Source organism: Podarcis raffonei, chromosome 4 (genome assembly GCF_027172205.1).
Source record: "Podarcis raffonei isolate rPodRaf1 chromosome 4, rPodRaf1.pri, whole genome shotgun sequence".
NCBI lineage: Eukaryota > Metazoa > Chordata > Lepidosauria > Squamata > Lacertidae > Podarcis > Podarcis raffonei.
Genome location: NC_070605.1, coordinates 2,744,676 through 2,760,070, shown reverse-complemented (window position 1 = coordinate 2,760,070; position 15,395 = coordinate 2,744,676). Strand labels below are relative to the sequence as shown.

At 41.6% G+C, this 15,395-nt stretch overlaps 2 protein-coding genes and 1 pseudogene across 3 annotated transcripts in view; 2 read left to right on the top strand and 1 right to left on the bottom strand.

Annotated features, from left to right (window-relative positions):
* Positions 1-15,395, bottom strand: part of LOC128412277 (zinc finger protein 420-like) — a 309,743-nt pseudogene that overhangs the window by 236,699 nt on the left and 57,649 nt on the right.
* Positions 1-15,395, top strand: part of LOC128412045 (zinc finger protein 883-like) — an 88,135-nt gene that overhangs the window by 50,081 nt on the left and 22,659 nt on the right. The window lies entirely within an intron of this gene.
* LOC128412274 (neurotrophin receptor-interacting factor homolog) lies at positions 265-15,392 on the top strand (the record flags this gene model as incomplete). The annotated part of the gene is made up of 5 exons (XM_053385183.1): positions 265-986; positions 1,183-1,264; positions 1,549-1,631; positions 2,567-2,693; positions 15,298-15,392. Coding segments are annotated over exons 1-5 (789 nt in total), but the record flags the coding sequence as incomplete, so codon positions are not given.

Here is a 15,395-nt window from a genome sequence, read left to right as displayed (position 1 = left end):
GTCCAGTTACACACCTGGCCCTCAGAGCAAAGAACAAGGGACCCCACCCCAGGAGTCTGTCTGGAGAGCAGCAGAGAGTCCAAGTGCAAGAAAAGGAGACAGAAGCAGGGGAGTGGGGGTGGGGGGAGAGCAACTCCTGAGACCCCCGAGTGAGGACCCCCACTAGAGCCAGGCATCCATTTCCCACAAGATACAAATGACTTCCTCGTCAGTCAGGTCTGACTTCATGCACTGACTGGAAAGCAGCAGAAACTAGGTTGATTAATCTCACAGAAATCCCTTCAGTTGCCTCCACAATTTGCATTGCTAGAAGGCTAGAGACATATTTCTTCTCCTACTCTTCTTTCCCCCCAAAAAAGATAGCTAATGGTCTGGGATGTGGTGCAGTCCTACCCTGCTTCCCAGCAAGACTCATCCATGCTTGCTCAGGGAACCTTTTTCTTCTCCTGATATTAGACAACTTTTGTAACAGAACAATGTATTTGCTTTGTAGGATTTGCTAGCTCCTCTCCTTAAGACAGACAGAACTTGGCAGAAGACCAAAGGGTTCCTTCCGATCTCTCAGAGGCTTCCTGAGAGCACAGATGGATGAGCGAGACTCAGCTGGCCCTGAAGCAGGAAGAGGCCATGCCAACCAAACTGGGAGCAGTGGGGGATTCTGGGAAAACTCTGTGCAGAAGATCCTGGGTGAGGAGGACACCCTTCCCTCAGAGGTGCAGAGCCAGCAGGTGAGGCAGTTCTGCTGCCAGGAGGCCAAAGGACCCCGAGAGGTTTGCAGCCGACTCTACCACCTTTGCCACCAATGGCTGAAGCCGGAAAGGCACACAAAAGCTGAGATGCTGGACCTGGTGATCTTGGAGCAGTTCCTGGCTGTCCTTCCCCTGGAGATGGAGAGCTGGGTGAGGGAATGTGGAGCGGAGACCAGTTCCCAGGCGGTGGCCCTGGCCGAAGGTTTCCTCCTGAGTCAGGCAGAGGAGAGAAAGCAGGTGAGAGAGACTTACCTCTGGATACTCCCAAGGGGCTCCAAACAGGACAGAGAACATCCCATAATGGTCTGTTGATGGCCCATCCTTTTTCTGGGAAAGAATCCATGGAATGAGATCTCACACCCTTCAAGTCTTTGTCATTCTCTTTCTTATATTTTCCCCCATTCTCTGTTTTGAATCCTTGTTTCTTTTCCAGGGAAAGGATCTCTTTGCAGAAATGGACCTGGATTCCTGTGAGGCAGAGAGGCCTCTGTTGGACACCAGAGAGCGACCACTGGGTAAGGAGGAAGGTGGTTTTTCTCTGTTTGGTTTCATTCTGTTGGTTTTCCAACTCATCTGAGGGTTCTTTTCATCTTGTTTTGGGGAGAGACAGTTGGGAGGAAGGGTCCAGAGGAAGGGAGATGTATTTTTGCACAACTAACATATGAAATGGGCACAAACGTCCAAATACTCTCAGCAGGTAAGTCTTTCTCAAAGGCCCATCTGTAGTTAGAGATGCCCTGTTTCACCTGTGAGAGAATCAGGTACTCCTGGCGTCCTGCTTACCTTTTTTCTTTTGCAGGTGACAGAAGGATGCCGGCAAGACTTCCTGATCCATCTTTTCATGGGGGCAGAAGGGAAGCAGCGGCTGTGGAACCAGATCAGGTCAGGGGAAGCTGCCTTGTGGGGACAGAGGCTGAGGGATGGAGCAATGTCATGGACTGTTGGGCACAGAGGAATGGTGGGAGGAAGCAGCCGGGGAACCAGGAAGGGATGATGGCTGGGAGCCGAAGGAGTGGAGGTGGAGGAAGGATGAGCGGGTAGAGGCAGAAGAGGGAGAAGTCTGGGAAGAGGAGGTGTCAGAAGCTAAAGGGGTAACAGGGCTTAGTGAGCTGGGAGACTCTGTGGCAGAATGCAGTGCAGAATCAGAGGCAGAAGAGGAAGGAGGCGAGTGGGAGAAGAAGGTCGAGAGGCAGAGGTGAGTCAGGAGAAGGAGGAGCCACCGGGGGCTCCCTCTCCTTCTGCCAGAAGCCACCCTCCCTGCTTGTCTCTCAGAGCCAGGAGACCCCCTGCAATGCAGGAATCTCTGATAGATCATCCAAGACAGATGGCCATCCGAAACACGCTTATTTTATTTCTAGATTGATAACTGAATGCAAAAATTGGTTTCTAAGCAGTGGACAAACGAGAACAAATAGCGGCCTGGATTCACCTAACCAGCCCCATCCGCTGGAAAATGGGGCCTGCCCCCCATTCCTCCCCCTCTCCATGCCCCCATGAACCCCTTGAATTTGGCTCTAGGGCATTGGGAGGGAACCTTCCCAGAACAACTCACGAGAAGAGGAGAAAGTGGATCCTTCCATTGGGGAAACTGGAACGCTTGCGTAGGTGGAATGACTTGGGAAACACAAGGTGGAGTTCCACCTATTTGCACAAAAACGGATACCCATAATTAAAACACAGAATAAAATAAGCACCCATAATTTAAATGTGCTGCAAAACAATCCTATTGAAACAACACTGCAAGGAAACAACAGAGCATTGTGTAGCAGATCATATTTCTGCTGTCTCAGAGGAGGACATTTCCCTTTTTCTTTTAGGGTCCAGTGTGCTTTGAAGATGTCGCTGTTCGTTTCACGGATGAGGAGTGGGCATTGCTGGATCCTGACCAGAGAGCTCTGCATAAGGACGTCATGGAGGAGACTCGTGGGATCGTGGCCTCTCTTGGTAAGGCTCCCTGTGGGATCATCATCGTTGTTGTTGTTGTTTAGTCGTTTAGTCGTGTCCGACTCTTCGTGACCCCCTGGACCAGAGCACGCCAGGCACTCCTGTCTTCCACTGCCCCCCACAGTTTGGTCAGACTCATGTTTGTGGCTTCGAGAACACCATCCAACCATCTCGTCCTCTGTCGTCCCCTTCTCCTTGTGCCCTCCATCTTTCCCAACATCAGGGTCTTTTCCAGGGAGTCTTCTCTTCTCATGAGGTGGCCAAAGTATTGGAGCCTCAGCTTCATGATCTGTCCTTCCAGTGACCACTCAGGGCTGATTTCCTTCAGAATGGAGAGGTTGGATCTTCTTGCAGTCCATGGGACTCTCAAGAGTCTCCTCCAGCACCATAATTCAAAAGCATCAATTCTTCGGCGATCAGCCTTCTTTATGGTCCAGCTCTCACTTCCATACATCACTAATGGGAAAACCATGGCTTTAACTATACGGACCTTTGTTGGTAAGGTGATGTCTCTGCTTTTTAAGATGCTGTCTAGGTTTGCCATCGCCTTTCTCCCAAGGAGCAGGCGTTTTTTAATTTCGTGACTGCTGTCACCATCTGCAGTGATCATGGAGCCCAAGAAAGTAAAATCTCTCACTGCCTCCATTTCTTCCCCTTCTATTTGCCAGGAGGTGATGGGCCCAGTGGCCATGATCTTCGTTTTTTCGATGTTGAGCTTCAGACCATATTTTGTGCTCTCCTCTTTCACCCTCATTAAAAGGTTTTTTAATTCCTCCTCACTTTCTGCCATCAGGGTTGTGTCATCTGCTTATCTGAGGTTGTTGATATTTCTTCCGGCGATCTTAATTCCGGCTTGGGATTCCGGCCCTTAATTCCGGCCCCACGTTGGGCGCCACATTCATCCAGCCCAGCCTTTCGCATGATGAATTCTGCATATAAGTTAAATAAGCAGGGAGACAATATACAGCCTTGTCGTACACCTTTCCCAATTTTGAACCAATCAGTTGTCCCATATCCAGTTCTAACTGTAGCTTCTTGTCCCACATAGAGATTTCTCAGGAGACAGATGAGGTGATCAGGCACTCCCATTTCTTTAAGAACTTGCCATAGTTTGCTGTGGTCGACACAGTCAAAGGCTTTTGCATAGGGATCATCATATTAGCCTGGAAATTCAAAAAATACCTCTATGTGACCAACCTCATCTATTTTCACAGAGTTCAACCGTGGCCCCTATAACACCTGGGAACCTAACACCCCCACAATAAACAGTAACTTACAGTTTTTTCTTTGAACAATCTTCCTCAAATTATTCCTTTTTCTACCACGACCGGGCTGGTCTGAACTGCCCAAGCCATCTTAAATGTCAGCTTCAGAATTGTTAGGAAAGATAAGTTGTGAAGTTTAGAGCTTACAGGGTTAACAGCTCAGAGTGTCCTGCATCTGGGGAGGAGCTTTCTCAACATCTGGGAAAGCTGTTTCTTTGTTCTTTCTGACTTTCGTTGTCTGCTGAGGCAAGGAAGACGCAATGTCTGCATCTTCCGATGGTTTAGTAGCAGTGATGCTGATGACGCTGATGATGAAGATGCTTTACAAACTTAATCTTTTCCGGAACAGGGCTGCTCTTAAATCGATGTACCACTGTAGTAATAATAATATTTTTTATTTATACCCTGCCCATTTGGCTGGGTTGCCCCAACACATATATAAACATGGCTTCCAACACATTTATAAACATGAAACATAAATAATAATAATCTGATCCCATATAAAAAGAACATTAACTTTAAAGTGAACAACTTCTCCTAGTGGCCAAAATTGTGGAAACCTTTTGTGAAAAGTGTATTTCTGAGGTTTGATGGCACATAACACCACTTTTGTGTGGAGTAATACCATTAAATTATATATCAATGGAAAGATAATTTAATGAAGAATGTAATGAAAGAATTTTTATGAAGGAGTATTTATTAGAACAGCAGTCATAACCATTTATTAGAACAGCAGTCATAACCATTGGCAACCTTTAGCTTTAATTACGGCCTTACAATGCCTTCCCATGATATGAACCAAGTTTTTAGTTCTGCAGCTGTAATAACGTGAAACCAAGATTAAATTATTGCCTCTGTTAATTGGACTTTATTGCTGGGTTGCTTCTGACTAACAAGTTTCTTTAATCGGCTCCATAGATTTCTGATTGGGTTAAAGTTTGGGCTATTCCCAGCCCATTCCAGCAGTGAAATATCTTTATCCTGAAAGCACCTTTTGCACACAGCAGCAACATGACATGGAGAGGAATCCTGTTGAAGTATAAAATAGAATATATATATATATATATATATGTGTGTGTGTGTGTGGAATGTTTCCAAGGGGTTGCTCGAGAGCAAGCAGGCAAATATCTCCCTGCTTGGCTGTGAAGCCTTTCTTTTGCTGCCAAAATAAACCTTATCTGTCCGGAGCGCCACTCTCCCGTGGCTGACTCAGTCGCTGGCAGAATCCGTGAGTGGGCGGTTCCTAAACTTTCCCCAGCAAAGCAGCTTCTTGACGCCCAGTCTGCACCTCCCCTCTCTGCACGGATGCTTTCTGCGCAAGGAGAGCGTGGGTAACGAAGGACCCCTCTCCTCCCCGCTTTGGCCAGGCAAGTTGTCCTGGCACCGTCTTGCCTCTTCCGACTCCTGCAGCTCCGCTCCACTGGAGGCGTGTTTACTCTCCTCCTTTGAAGGGGGGCTGCTTCCCATGATCCCTGGAGGCTCTCTGTAATCCATTCGGCTTTTCCTCTCTCCCTCCTGAACCGATGGCAGTTCCCTGACAATATGCTTCAGCATCTGGGAAAAGATCACCTGAGGAACGCTTCAGTTTGGGCGCAAATATTTCATTTATGCATTTTAGGGCATTTACATTCCCATTAATGACGTAAATTTTGCCCACACCTTTTGCTGCCCTACAACCCCAGATCAACACACTATCTGGGTGTTTCACGGTCGGTGTAATGCAAGTAGGATGTAAATCTTCTCTGATTCTTCTCCTTGCGTATGTCATGCCATCACTACCAAGCAAGGAGTTTTGGGTCTCATCACACCAAATAACATTGTCCCATTGTTCCGCTGTCTAGTTAACATGGGTTTAATCTTTTCAACCTTTGCTTGAGAGATGACAATGGCTTCTTCCTTAGAATTCTAACATTTAGACCAGTCCTTGCACTCAACTTCACATTACATTGCGCCATGTCATCTTGTATACACCAGATGATTTTCTTCTGTCATGTAGGGACAGTCTCTCCACTCGTCCATCGTCACTTGCCTTTGTGCACCTTTCCCTGCCTTTACCGGTCTGATTTTGTAGTGACTGAGTCTCCTTATACCTCTTCAAAAATATAGAAATGCCTGCTTTGGTTAAGTTTTTCCTAATATTTCATCAATTTCTTCGTAACTGTAGCCTTGTTCACTTAACAGTACAATTTTACATCGCTTTCTGTTTTGTTTTTTTTAATATGATTTTTATTAATTTTCCAATAAAAACAAATTTATAACATCATTAAACATCAAAAACTCATCACATATCTTTTTTTTCTTTTAGACTTCCATCAACATGTCTGATAATTTTCCGTAATTATCACATATTGCATTATATATATCTTTTCTTCCCATGTTGTTTAAACAATATTTCTACCAAATCTTCTTACAGAGCTTCTTGAAAACTTTCAAACGTTATATCACTATCACAAATATTTTTAATATATTCTGTAAATTTACTCCAGTCCTCAGTGAATCTTTGGTCTTGTTGGTTGCGAATCCTCCCTGTCAATCTTTCCAGTTCCGCGTAATCCATTAATTTCGATCTCCATTCTTCAATCGTAGCATTTCTTCTTGTTTCCATTTCTGGGCCAAAAGAGTTCTGGCTGCTGTTACTGCATACAGAAATACTTTCTGATCGTTCCTTTTTATTTCACAACCTAATATTCCTAATAGAAATGCTTCTGGTTTTTTAACAAATGTATATTTCAGTATTTTCTTTATCTCATTATATATCATTTCCCAGAAGCACTTCATTTTTCCACGTTCCCACCACATATGATAAAATGTCCCTTCTTTCTCCTTACATTTCCAACATTTATTACTCACCTTATACATCTTACTTAATTTAACTGGTGTTATATACCATCGATATATCATTTTCATAACATTTTCTTTAATTGTGGTACATGCCGTAAATCTCATCCCTTCCTTCCACAATTTTATCCAATCATCAAATTGAATGTTATATCCAAAGTCTTTGGCCCATTGAATCATAACTGATTTAACCTCTTCATCCTTCAAATGCCATTCTAATAATAATTTATACATCATAGATAAATTTTTAACTTCGTTATTCAATACTTCTCTTTGAAGATTCTTTTTCAGAATAGCCCCTTTCTGCAACCTCTTTTCTAAACATTTCATTAATCTGAAAATAATGCAGCCAATCATTTACATATTCTTTCACTTCTTCATATGGTTTCATTTTCCACTTACTTCCCTCTTTCTCAATTAAACTTCCATATGTTATCCACCTCCCAGTCATATTGATCTTTTTAACACTCATCGCCTCTAATGGTGATAACCAGTGTGGTATTTTTGGTTCAAGTAGGTTTTTGTACCTACCCCATACCTCAATCAGAGATCCTCTAATAATATGATTTTTGAAACCTTTATGCACTCGTTTTTTTCCATACCATAAATATGCGTGCCAACCGAATCTATTGTCATATCCTTCCAAATCTGTATTTTCTAATTTCATCCATTCTTTCAACCAACATATGCACGATGCTTCATAATATAATCTCATATCTGGCAGGGCCAAGCCTCCTCTCTCTCTCTCTCTCTTTTTTTATAAGATATTTATTAAGATTTTTTAAAATATTACAATAAAATAAAAAAGAGAAAAAACAGATAAATAACAAAAATACAGAATGAAGAAAATTTAAAAACACATAAATTTTCAATTGCTTATTTTCCTTTAACTTGTTTCCCGGACCTCCTCATACCTCCCTTTTTTGTATTCCACCACAAATGGTTAGTTCAGCAAATCCTTACCATTATATTATTACCTATTTATAATCCTTTTTTTTTCATATTCTCTTAAAGCATTACAGCTGGAAACCACTTAATTTCAATCCAACATCATTCTAACATTCATTAATTTTACAATATTTCTGTAGATAGTCTTTAAATTTCTTCCAATCTTCTTCCACCGACTCTTCTCCCTGGTCTCGGATTCTGCTAGTCATTTCTGCCAATCCCATATAGTCCATCACCTTCATCTGCCATTCTTCCAAAGTGGGTAGATCTTGTGTCTTCCAATCATTTGCAATAAGTATTCTTGCTGCTGTTGTAGCATACATAAAAAAAGTTCTGTCCTTCTTTGGCACCAATTGGCCGACAATGCCCAGAAGAAAGGCCTCTGGTTTCTTCAGGAAGGTATATTTAAATACCTTTTTCATTTCATTATAGATCATTTCCCAGAAAGCCTTAATTCTTGGGCACGTCCACCAAAGGTGAAAGAATGTACCTTCAGTTTCTTTGCATTTCCAACATTTATTGTCGGGCAAATGATATATTTTTGCAAGCTTGACTGGGGTTATGTACCACCTGTATATCATTTTCATAATATTCTCTCTTAAGGCATTGCATGCCGTAAATTTCATACCTGTGGTCCTGACCTGAGCCTTTGATAAGGCCTCAAGCACATTCTATCCAGCAGGGTTCCCAGCACAGGGAAGAGACGAGAGTTTCGGCTATATTGTAAAGAATTTCATACCTGTGGTCCACAACTGTTCCCAGTCAGCAAACATAATGTTATGTCCAACATCTTGTGCCCATTTAATCATAGCAGATTTCACCGTTTCATCCTGAGTATTCCATTTCAACAGCAAGTTATACATCTTGGACAAAATCTTACTTTTGGGTTCTAACAGTTCTGTTTCTAATTTTGATTTTTCCACCTGAAAGCCAATTTTCTTATCCAAATTATATGCCTCCATTATCTGATAATAATGAAGCCAATCTCGCACTTTGTTTTTTAGTTTCTCAAAGCTCTGCAGTTTTAATCTGTCTCCCTCTTGTTCCAAGATTTCCCAATATTTCGGCCATTTGGCCTCCATATTGAGCTTTTTCTGGGCCTTTGCTTCCATTGGTGACACCCACCTTGGGGTTTTATTTTCCAATAAATCCTTATATCTTATCCAAACATTGAACAAAGCTTTCCTGACAATATGGTTCTTAAATGCTTTATGTGCTTTAACCTTGTCGTACCACAAATATGCATGCCAACCAAAAACGTTGTTAAAACCTAAGTCCAAAAGGTCTGTGTTCTCAAGAAGCAGCCAGTCTTTCAGCCAGCAGAATGCTGCTGATTCATAGTAAAGTTTAAAGTCTGGCAGGGCAAATCCGCCTCTTTCCTTTGCATCAGTTAATATCTTAAATTTTATTCTGGGCTTCTTGCCCTGCCAGACAAATCTAGAAATATCTTTCTGCCACTTCTTGAAACAATCCATTTTGTCCACAATCTGTAATGTTTGAAACAAAAACAACATTCTAGGCAAAACATTCTTCTTTATAACTGCAATTCGACCCAACAAGGAAAGCTTCAAATTTGACCAAATTTCTAAATCTTTTTTCACTTCCATCCAACATTTTTCATAATTATCTTTAAATAAGTTCCTATTTTTTGCTGTCATATTAATCCCCAAATATTTCACTTTCTTAACCACAGTTAGACCTGTCTCATTCTGAAACCTCTCTCTTTCGATTGGTGTTAAATTTTTCTCTAAAACCTTAGTTTTTGACTTGTTCAGTTTAAATCCTGCCACTTGACCAAATTCTTGAATTAGTTCTAAAACCCTTTTGGTACTAGATTCTGGCTCCTGTAACGTCAATACTAAATCATCTGCAAATGCTCTCAATTTGTACTGTTTGGCTCCGACCTGTATGCCTTTAACCAACCGGTCCCTTCTAATCATGTTCAGCAGAACCTCCAGGACCGATATAAAAAGCAATGGAGAGATTGGGCACCCCTGTCATGTCCCTTTTTCTATCTTAAATTCTTCCATCACCACATTGTTTACAATTAATTTTGCCTTTTGTTCAGAATATATTGCACCTATACCATTTTCAAAACCTTGGCCTACCCCCATCCCCTGTAGGTTCTTCTTCATAAAACTCCAAGAGATGTTGTCAAAAGCTTTCTCCGCATCCACAAATATCAGAACTGCTTTAGTGTTTATATTCACTTCTAGTTTTTCCAATATATCAATTATATTCCTCAAATTATCAGACAAGTGTCTTCCCGGGAGAAAGCCCGCTTGATCTTTATGAATCTCTTCCATCAATACTTTTTTCAATCTCTTGGCCAGAATGTCAGCAAAAATTTTGTAATCCACATTAAGTAACGATATAGGGCGGTAGTTCTTAAGCTGAGTCTTTTCAGTCTCTGTTTTCGTTATAAGTGTAATATACGCCTCTTTCCACGACTCTGGTGCCCTTTTCCCTTCCAAAATTTCATTGCAGACTTCCTTCAAAGGTTGTAATAGCCACTCTTTCAAAGATCTATAATATCTAGAAGTCAGCCCATCCGGTCCTGGAGATTTGCCCAATTGCATATTTTGAATGGCACCTTCTACTTCCTGTTCAGATATTTTATAGTTCAACATTAATTTGCTTTCTTGGGAGATTTTCTGTAATCCATTTGTTTTCAAAAATCGGTCTATGTCCATTTCTTTCTCAGGCCCTTGTGAATATAATTGTTTAAAGTACTTCTGGAAACAATTTCTAATCTCAATTGGGTTATGTATGTTCTTTCCTTCCACTTCTAAATTTGTAATAGTATTTAGTTTTTGTCTTTTTTTCATTTGCCAAGCCAGCAGTTTCCCACATTTGTTGGCTGATTCAAATGTCTTTTGTCTCATTTGTTTAATTTTCCATTCTATTTCCTGATTCATCATTTCCATATATTGTACTTGATATAATTTTATTTCTCTCAAAATTTCCTGCGACTTTGGTTTTGCCCTCAATTTCTTCTCACTTTCTTTTATTTTCTCCAAAATTTTATCTTTCTTCTCATTTTGATTTCTCTTCTTTATTGCATTCTGTTGTATCAGAAACCCTCTCATAACAGCTTTGCTTGCGTCCCAGATTACTCTTTTTTCTACATTGGTGTTCATATTTATTTCAAAATAGTCTCTCAAAGTTTTTGGGGCCTTTTTATAGACTTCTTCATCTCCAAATAGGGTGTCACTCATCCTCCATCTGAAGGAGCCAGTTGATATTTGCTTCATCTCCATCCTTAAAGAGTTATGGTCGGAGCAAGTTTTTGGGCAGATTTCCACTTTCTTTATCTTTGGTGCCATTCCTCTAGTTACCCATATTTGGTCAATTCTAGTCCATGTCATCTTGGCTTCAGAAAAGAAGGTTCCCTCTCTTCCCAAGGGATTCTTTGTTCTCCAAATGTCCACTAAGTCCATATTGTCTGTCATCTCAAAAAAGGTTTTTGGTAGTCTACCATCCTTGGTGACTACCTGCCTTTGTGCCTTGTCCATGCTTGTAGATACTACTCCATTCATGTCCCCCATCAATATCAGGTTATACTCTTAAATAGTCCAATAAAATCTCATGCAACTTTTTAAAGAATTCAGATTTCCCCTCATTCGGTGCATAAATTCCTACAATCAGAAATTTCTCTCCTTGTACTTGAATTTCAATTGCCAGGAATCTTCCTTGTTCATCTTTAAAGATTAGTTTCGGTAATAGTCTCTCCTTTGCATATATCACAACTCCTCTTTTTTTGACTTTATCAGATGAAATAAACTCCTGTCCCAATCTCTTGTTAATGAGTAATTTCCTGTGTAACCTTGTTACATGCGTTTCTTGTAGACAAATCAAGTCCAATTGTTCCTTTTTTAGTAGGTGAAAAACACTTTTTCTCTTCCGAGGGGAGTTAAGGCCATTACAATTCCAACTTAAAAGTTGCAGAGCCATGGTGGGGTTACTTCACTTTACCTCCAACTGCTCCAAGTGTCTGTTCTTGTTCTGTCGGTGGTGTCTCTTTCTCTGGGCCGTGTAATCCAAAGGATAGGTTTGCTATATCTAGTATTCCTTTTTCCAGTGCTCTTGGCTCTTCTCCGGATTCCGCTTCTTTCTGTAGATCTTCTTCGTGGTCTTTCAAAAACCTGTCTTTGTCGTTAACTGATCTTATTTTTATCTTTCTTCCTTTATATTTAAAGGATAGTCCTTGGGGAAATTCCCACCTAAAGAGAATTCTATTTCTTCTCAGCAGGGCAACTAGGTCACCGTAGTTAAGCCTTAAATCCAAAAGATGTTTTGGAATATCCTTAAATATCGCCACTCTTGAGTCGTCAATTTCCAGAGTCCTTTGATAGTGCAGATTCAAAATTTTATCTCTCTCCTCTTTTGTTCGGAAAGTAATCAAACAGTCCCTCACCTTGTTCCTCCTTTGTCCTCTTCTAAGTCTAAATGCACTCACTATCTTGAATTCTTCCTTCCCCAAGTCCTGTTGCCAAAAATCTGTAAATTCCTGTGTAAGAAAGTCAGCCAGCTTGTCTTTCTCACGTTCTGGTACAGCCCTAATTCTTAAATTCTTTTGTTTCTCTTTCAATTCAATCATGGACAGTGTCAAACTTTGGTCCTCCAATTGCTTGTATACTGGTGGTATCTTCTCTTGGGTAGCAGTTGCAATGTCTTTTGCTTCTTCAGCTATCTTTCTGGTCAAAGCAGATTCCTGCAGTAATTTTTCAATGGATTGTGTATTGGTAGTGACCTTCTGTCCCAAATTATTAATGCTTGTAGTATTCAGGTCAATTTTAACTGATGCTTCAGCTACTTGTTTATTTGTCTCAGCTACCTGCTTGGCTAAATTTTCCAAGGATTCATTAATTTTTCCAAGTGCATGTGCCAAAACGTCTTCGGTTGACATAACTTTTGGTTTGACCTGTGGAGGGGCAGCCCCTGGTATTCCAGATGCTCCAGATGTTGAAGCCCTTCGCTGCTGCGCAGTGTCTGTCCGATAGTGTCTGCCAGACCTAGTAGTCTTTTCCTGCGCCAGCTCTAACGTTCCTCTTCCATCTGCCATAACACTCTCATGGGAATCCAAGGTCAATCCCACGGTTTGAGGGTTTGTTTTGAAAAGGAATTTTCCAACTCAGTTGTTATTGTAACAAATGTCAAGCCTCCTCTAGGGGGACACAGTAACAGCCAGAACTTACAACTTTTAAAATACAAATATAGTCCTTATAAGTCCCCCAATTCACTTAAAAAACAACAGTTTCAGTCCACTTAAAGAGTTACTTTAAAGCCAGTAGAAGTCCAGAAACACTATATCTCTTTTTGCAGAGCTAAATCAAAAATCCTCTGCTTACCGATAAGCTTTCCACTGAGCGGCTTTCCTTGTCTGGGGGCAGTCCGTTCCCAGATTTTAGGCAGCGGATTTTAGCTTCCTTTTCCTCTTGTTTTTGCAGGTAAATAAACCTCAAACTTTCCCCCCTCCACTCCTGCAATCTGGAGGGGAGACCGCTTTCCTGATGTTAGGATTTAAGTCTTTTTCAAACATCTTTCCAAGTTTCCGCTTTACAGTCTTTTTGCTTTGATCTATTTACAAGAAGGGAAGGCAGACTTCCTGTTTATACCTTCCCGCTTCGGTATCAAATTAGCTTGTTCTAGCTCCTTTTAAATCCAATTTAATCCTCCTCATGAGTAGTTACTTTAGAATCCAATTGTCCCAGGAAAAAGTCAGCGCTCTCCGATCACGGCTGTGCGGCTTCGCTCCGCGGAAGAAGCAGTCGACTCTCAGCACCGCGCCGCTCACCCCGTCCCGCTCCGGAGCCCTTAAAAGGGTCCCTTTGCCGATTGGGGGGGGCGCAAATGGTGCCTGCCGAGTCCCCACGTTCACAGGCTTCCCCCGCCTGTGATTTTTAAAGGCTCCCCACTTTGCCGCAGCGGCAAGACCCGATCCCGCGGAGCTGGTCCCTCCGAGACTCAGAGGGAATCCGCCATTAATCGATGGCACTGACCCGGAAGTCCTCACCTCCCCTCTCTTTTAAATCTGTTAAGAACTTAAATTTTATTCTCGGCTTTTTGCCCTGCCAGATATATCTTGAAATCAAAATCCATAAGATGCCACCAAACAAATAAAAGTCTGTGTTAAATCTCAAAGAGAGGGGAAGAGAAGGAGAAGGGCAAAAGCCTCCCCCATCAAAGATACAAAAATGGCGCAGTTCGCTTCTTTGTATCCCATTCAAATACTCCGCAGAGAAGGAGGCGGGGGGGTGTATGAACTTCAGAGGGCAAAAACACTCCTAATTCCTCTCAAACTTCTTTTAAACTTCCACCAAATTAAGGTAAAGAAACAGTATTTTCCCTCTTAGTATCTTCTGTCTCTCTTCACAGGCTAGAATTAATAAATCAGTAGTTTTAAAGTCCGTCGCTGCCAATTGCGCAGATCTTTTTAAAAACAAAAGTAGAAAGCTCTCGGAGTCTTCTCCCCCCAACGTTTCCCACCGACTCACTGATAAGACTATTAATTGCCTTCCAAACGACTCTCCCCCTTTTCTCTATCTTTATAATCCTTATACTCCTTATAGTCCTTTAAAAGGCAGTCAAATAAATTATCAGTTTAATCCGTTTGCATTGACTTACGTTTTTGTCCCGCTCTGAAGATTGTTCTTGTGTGTAGTTTAAATTTCAGGCAAGGCTGATCTCCTTTTTTTCCACCTTACCCATTTCAAATTGGCTCTAATCCATGGATTTGTATTTTTTAAAGTCCCAATTCGATTTCTTAATGCTTGAGAGCTGACCGCTTCTGTGTGCAAGCTCGGAGCTTCACTCTTGAGGGATAGAAATGGCCTCCTGCTGTCCGCTTCTCTACCCCGCCGCTCTCGTCGCCTCCGAAAAAGAGGTTACTTGGCAGCCAGAGGATAAGCTCTTGGACCGTGCCAGGACCCTGCCCCTTGAATATCCTTTCAAGGGTGTTTGGGGAGCTGTGGCGCTCTTGCAGCACTCCCTTTTTCCATTAAAAGCTGGATTCTCTCAGCACTGAGGAATCCCGCTTGCTTCCACTCCCGCGATCACCGGAAGCCTCCTCAACTCTTTGTGCCATTTCTATAATTTTATTATGTTTTACAAGAACACACAAAAACCAACCAACTTGATAGCAATCACAAAAGACACTGACAAAAGTCAACCTAAGGAAGTTGTCCTTTTTTCTGGTTATTTGGCTATAGCATTAGATAGAATATGGGTAATTAAACAATTTCCGTTGATACATAATTTGATACATAATTTTCCGTTGATACGTAATTTTCCGTTGATACATAATGATATTACTCCAAAAGAAGCAGTGTTTTGAGCCATCAAACCTCTGAAATACACTTTTCTCCAAAGGTATTCCACAATTTTGACCTCTACTGTATATCAAACAAAGCAACATTCAGCACCTCAACAGAATCTCATAATAAATATGTTGGTTAATGACAAACAACAAAGGTAATAAACACACACTGAACTCCCTTCAGTTCTTCTTCATTTGTTCCTGAGGCTCTAATCCCTTTTTGTCTCCATGGCAGATTGTGATGAATCAGAAATCAAGAAGGAAGGTGACCACGATAAAATCCCCAGAGAGGAGAACCCACTCCAAAAATTTGGATTGTGGAGAAAGCTGCAC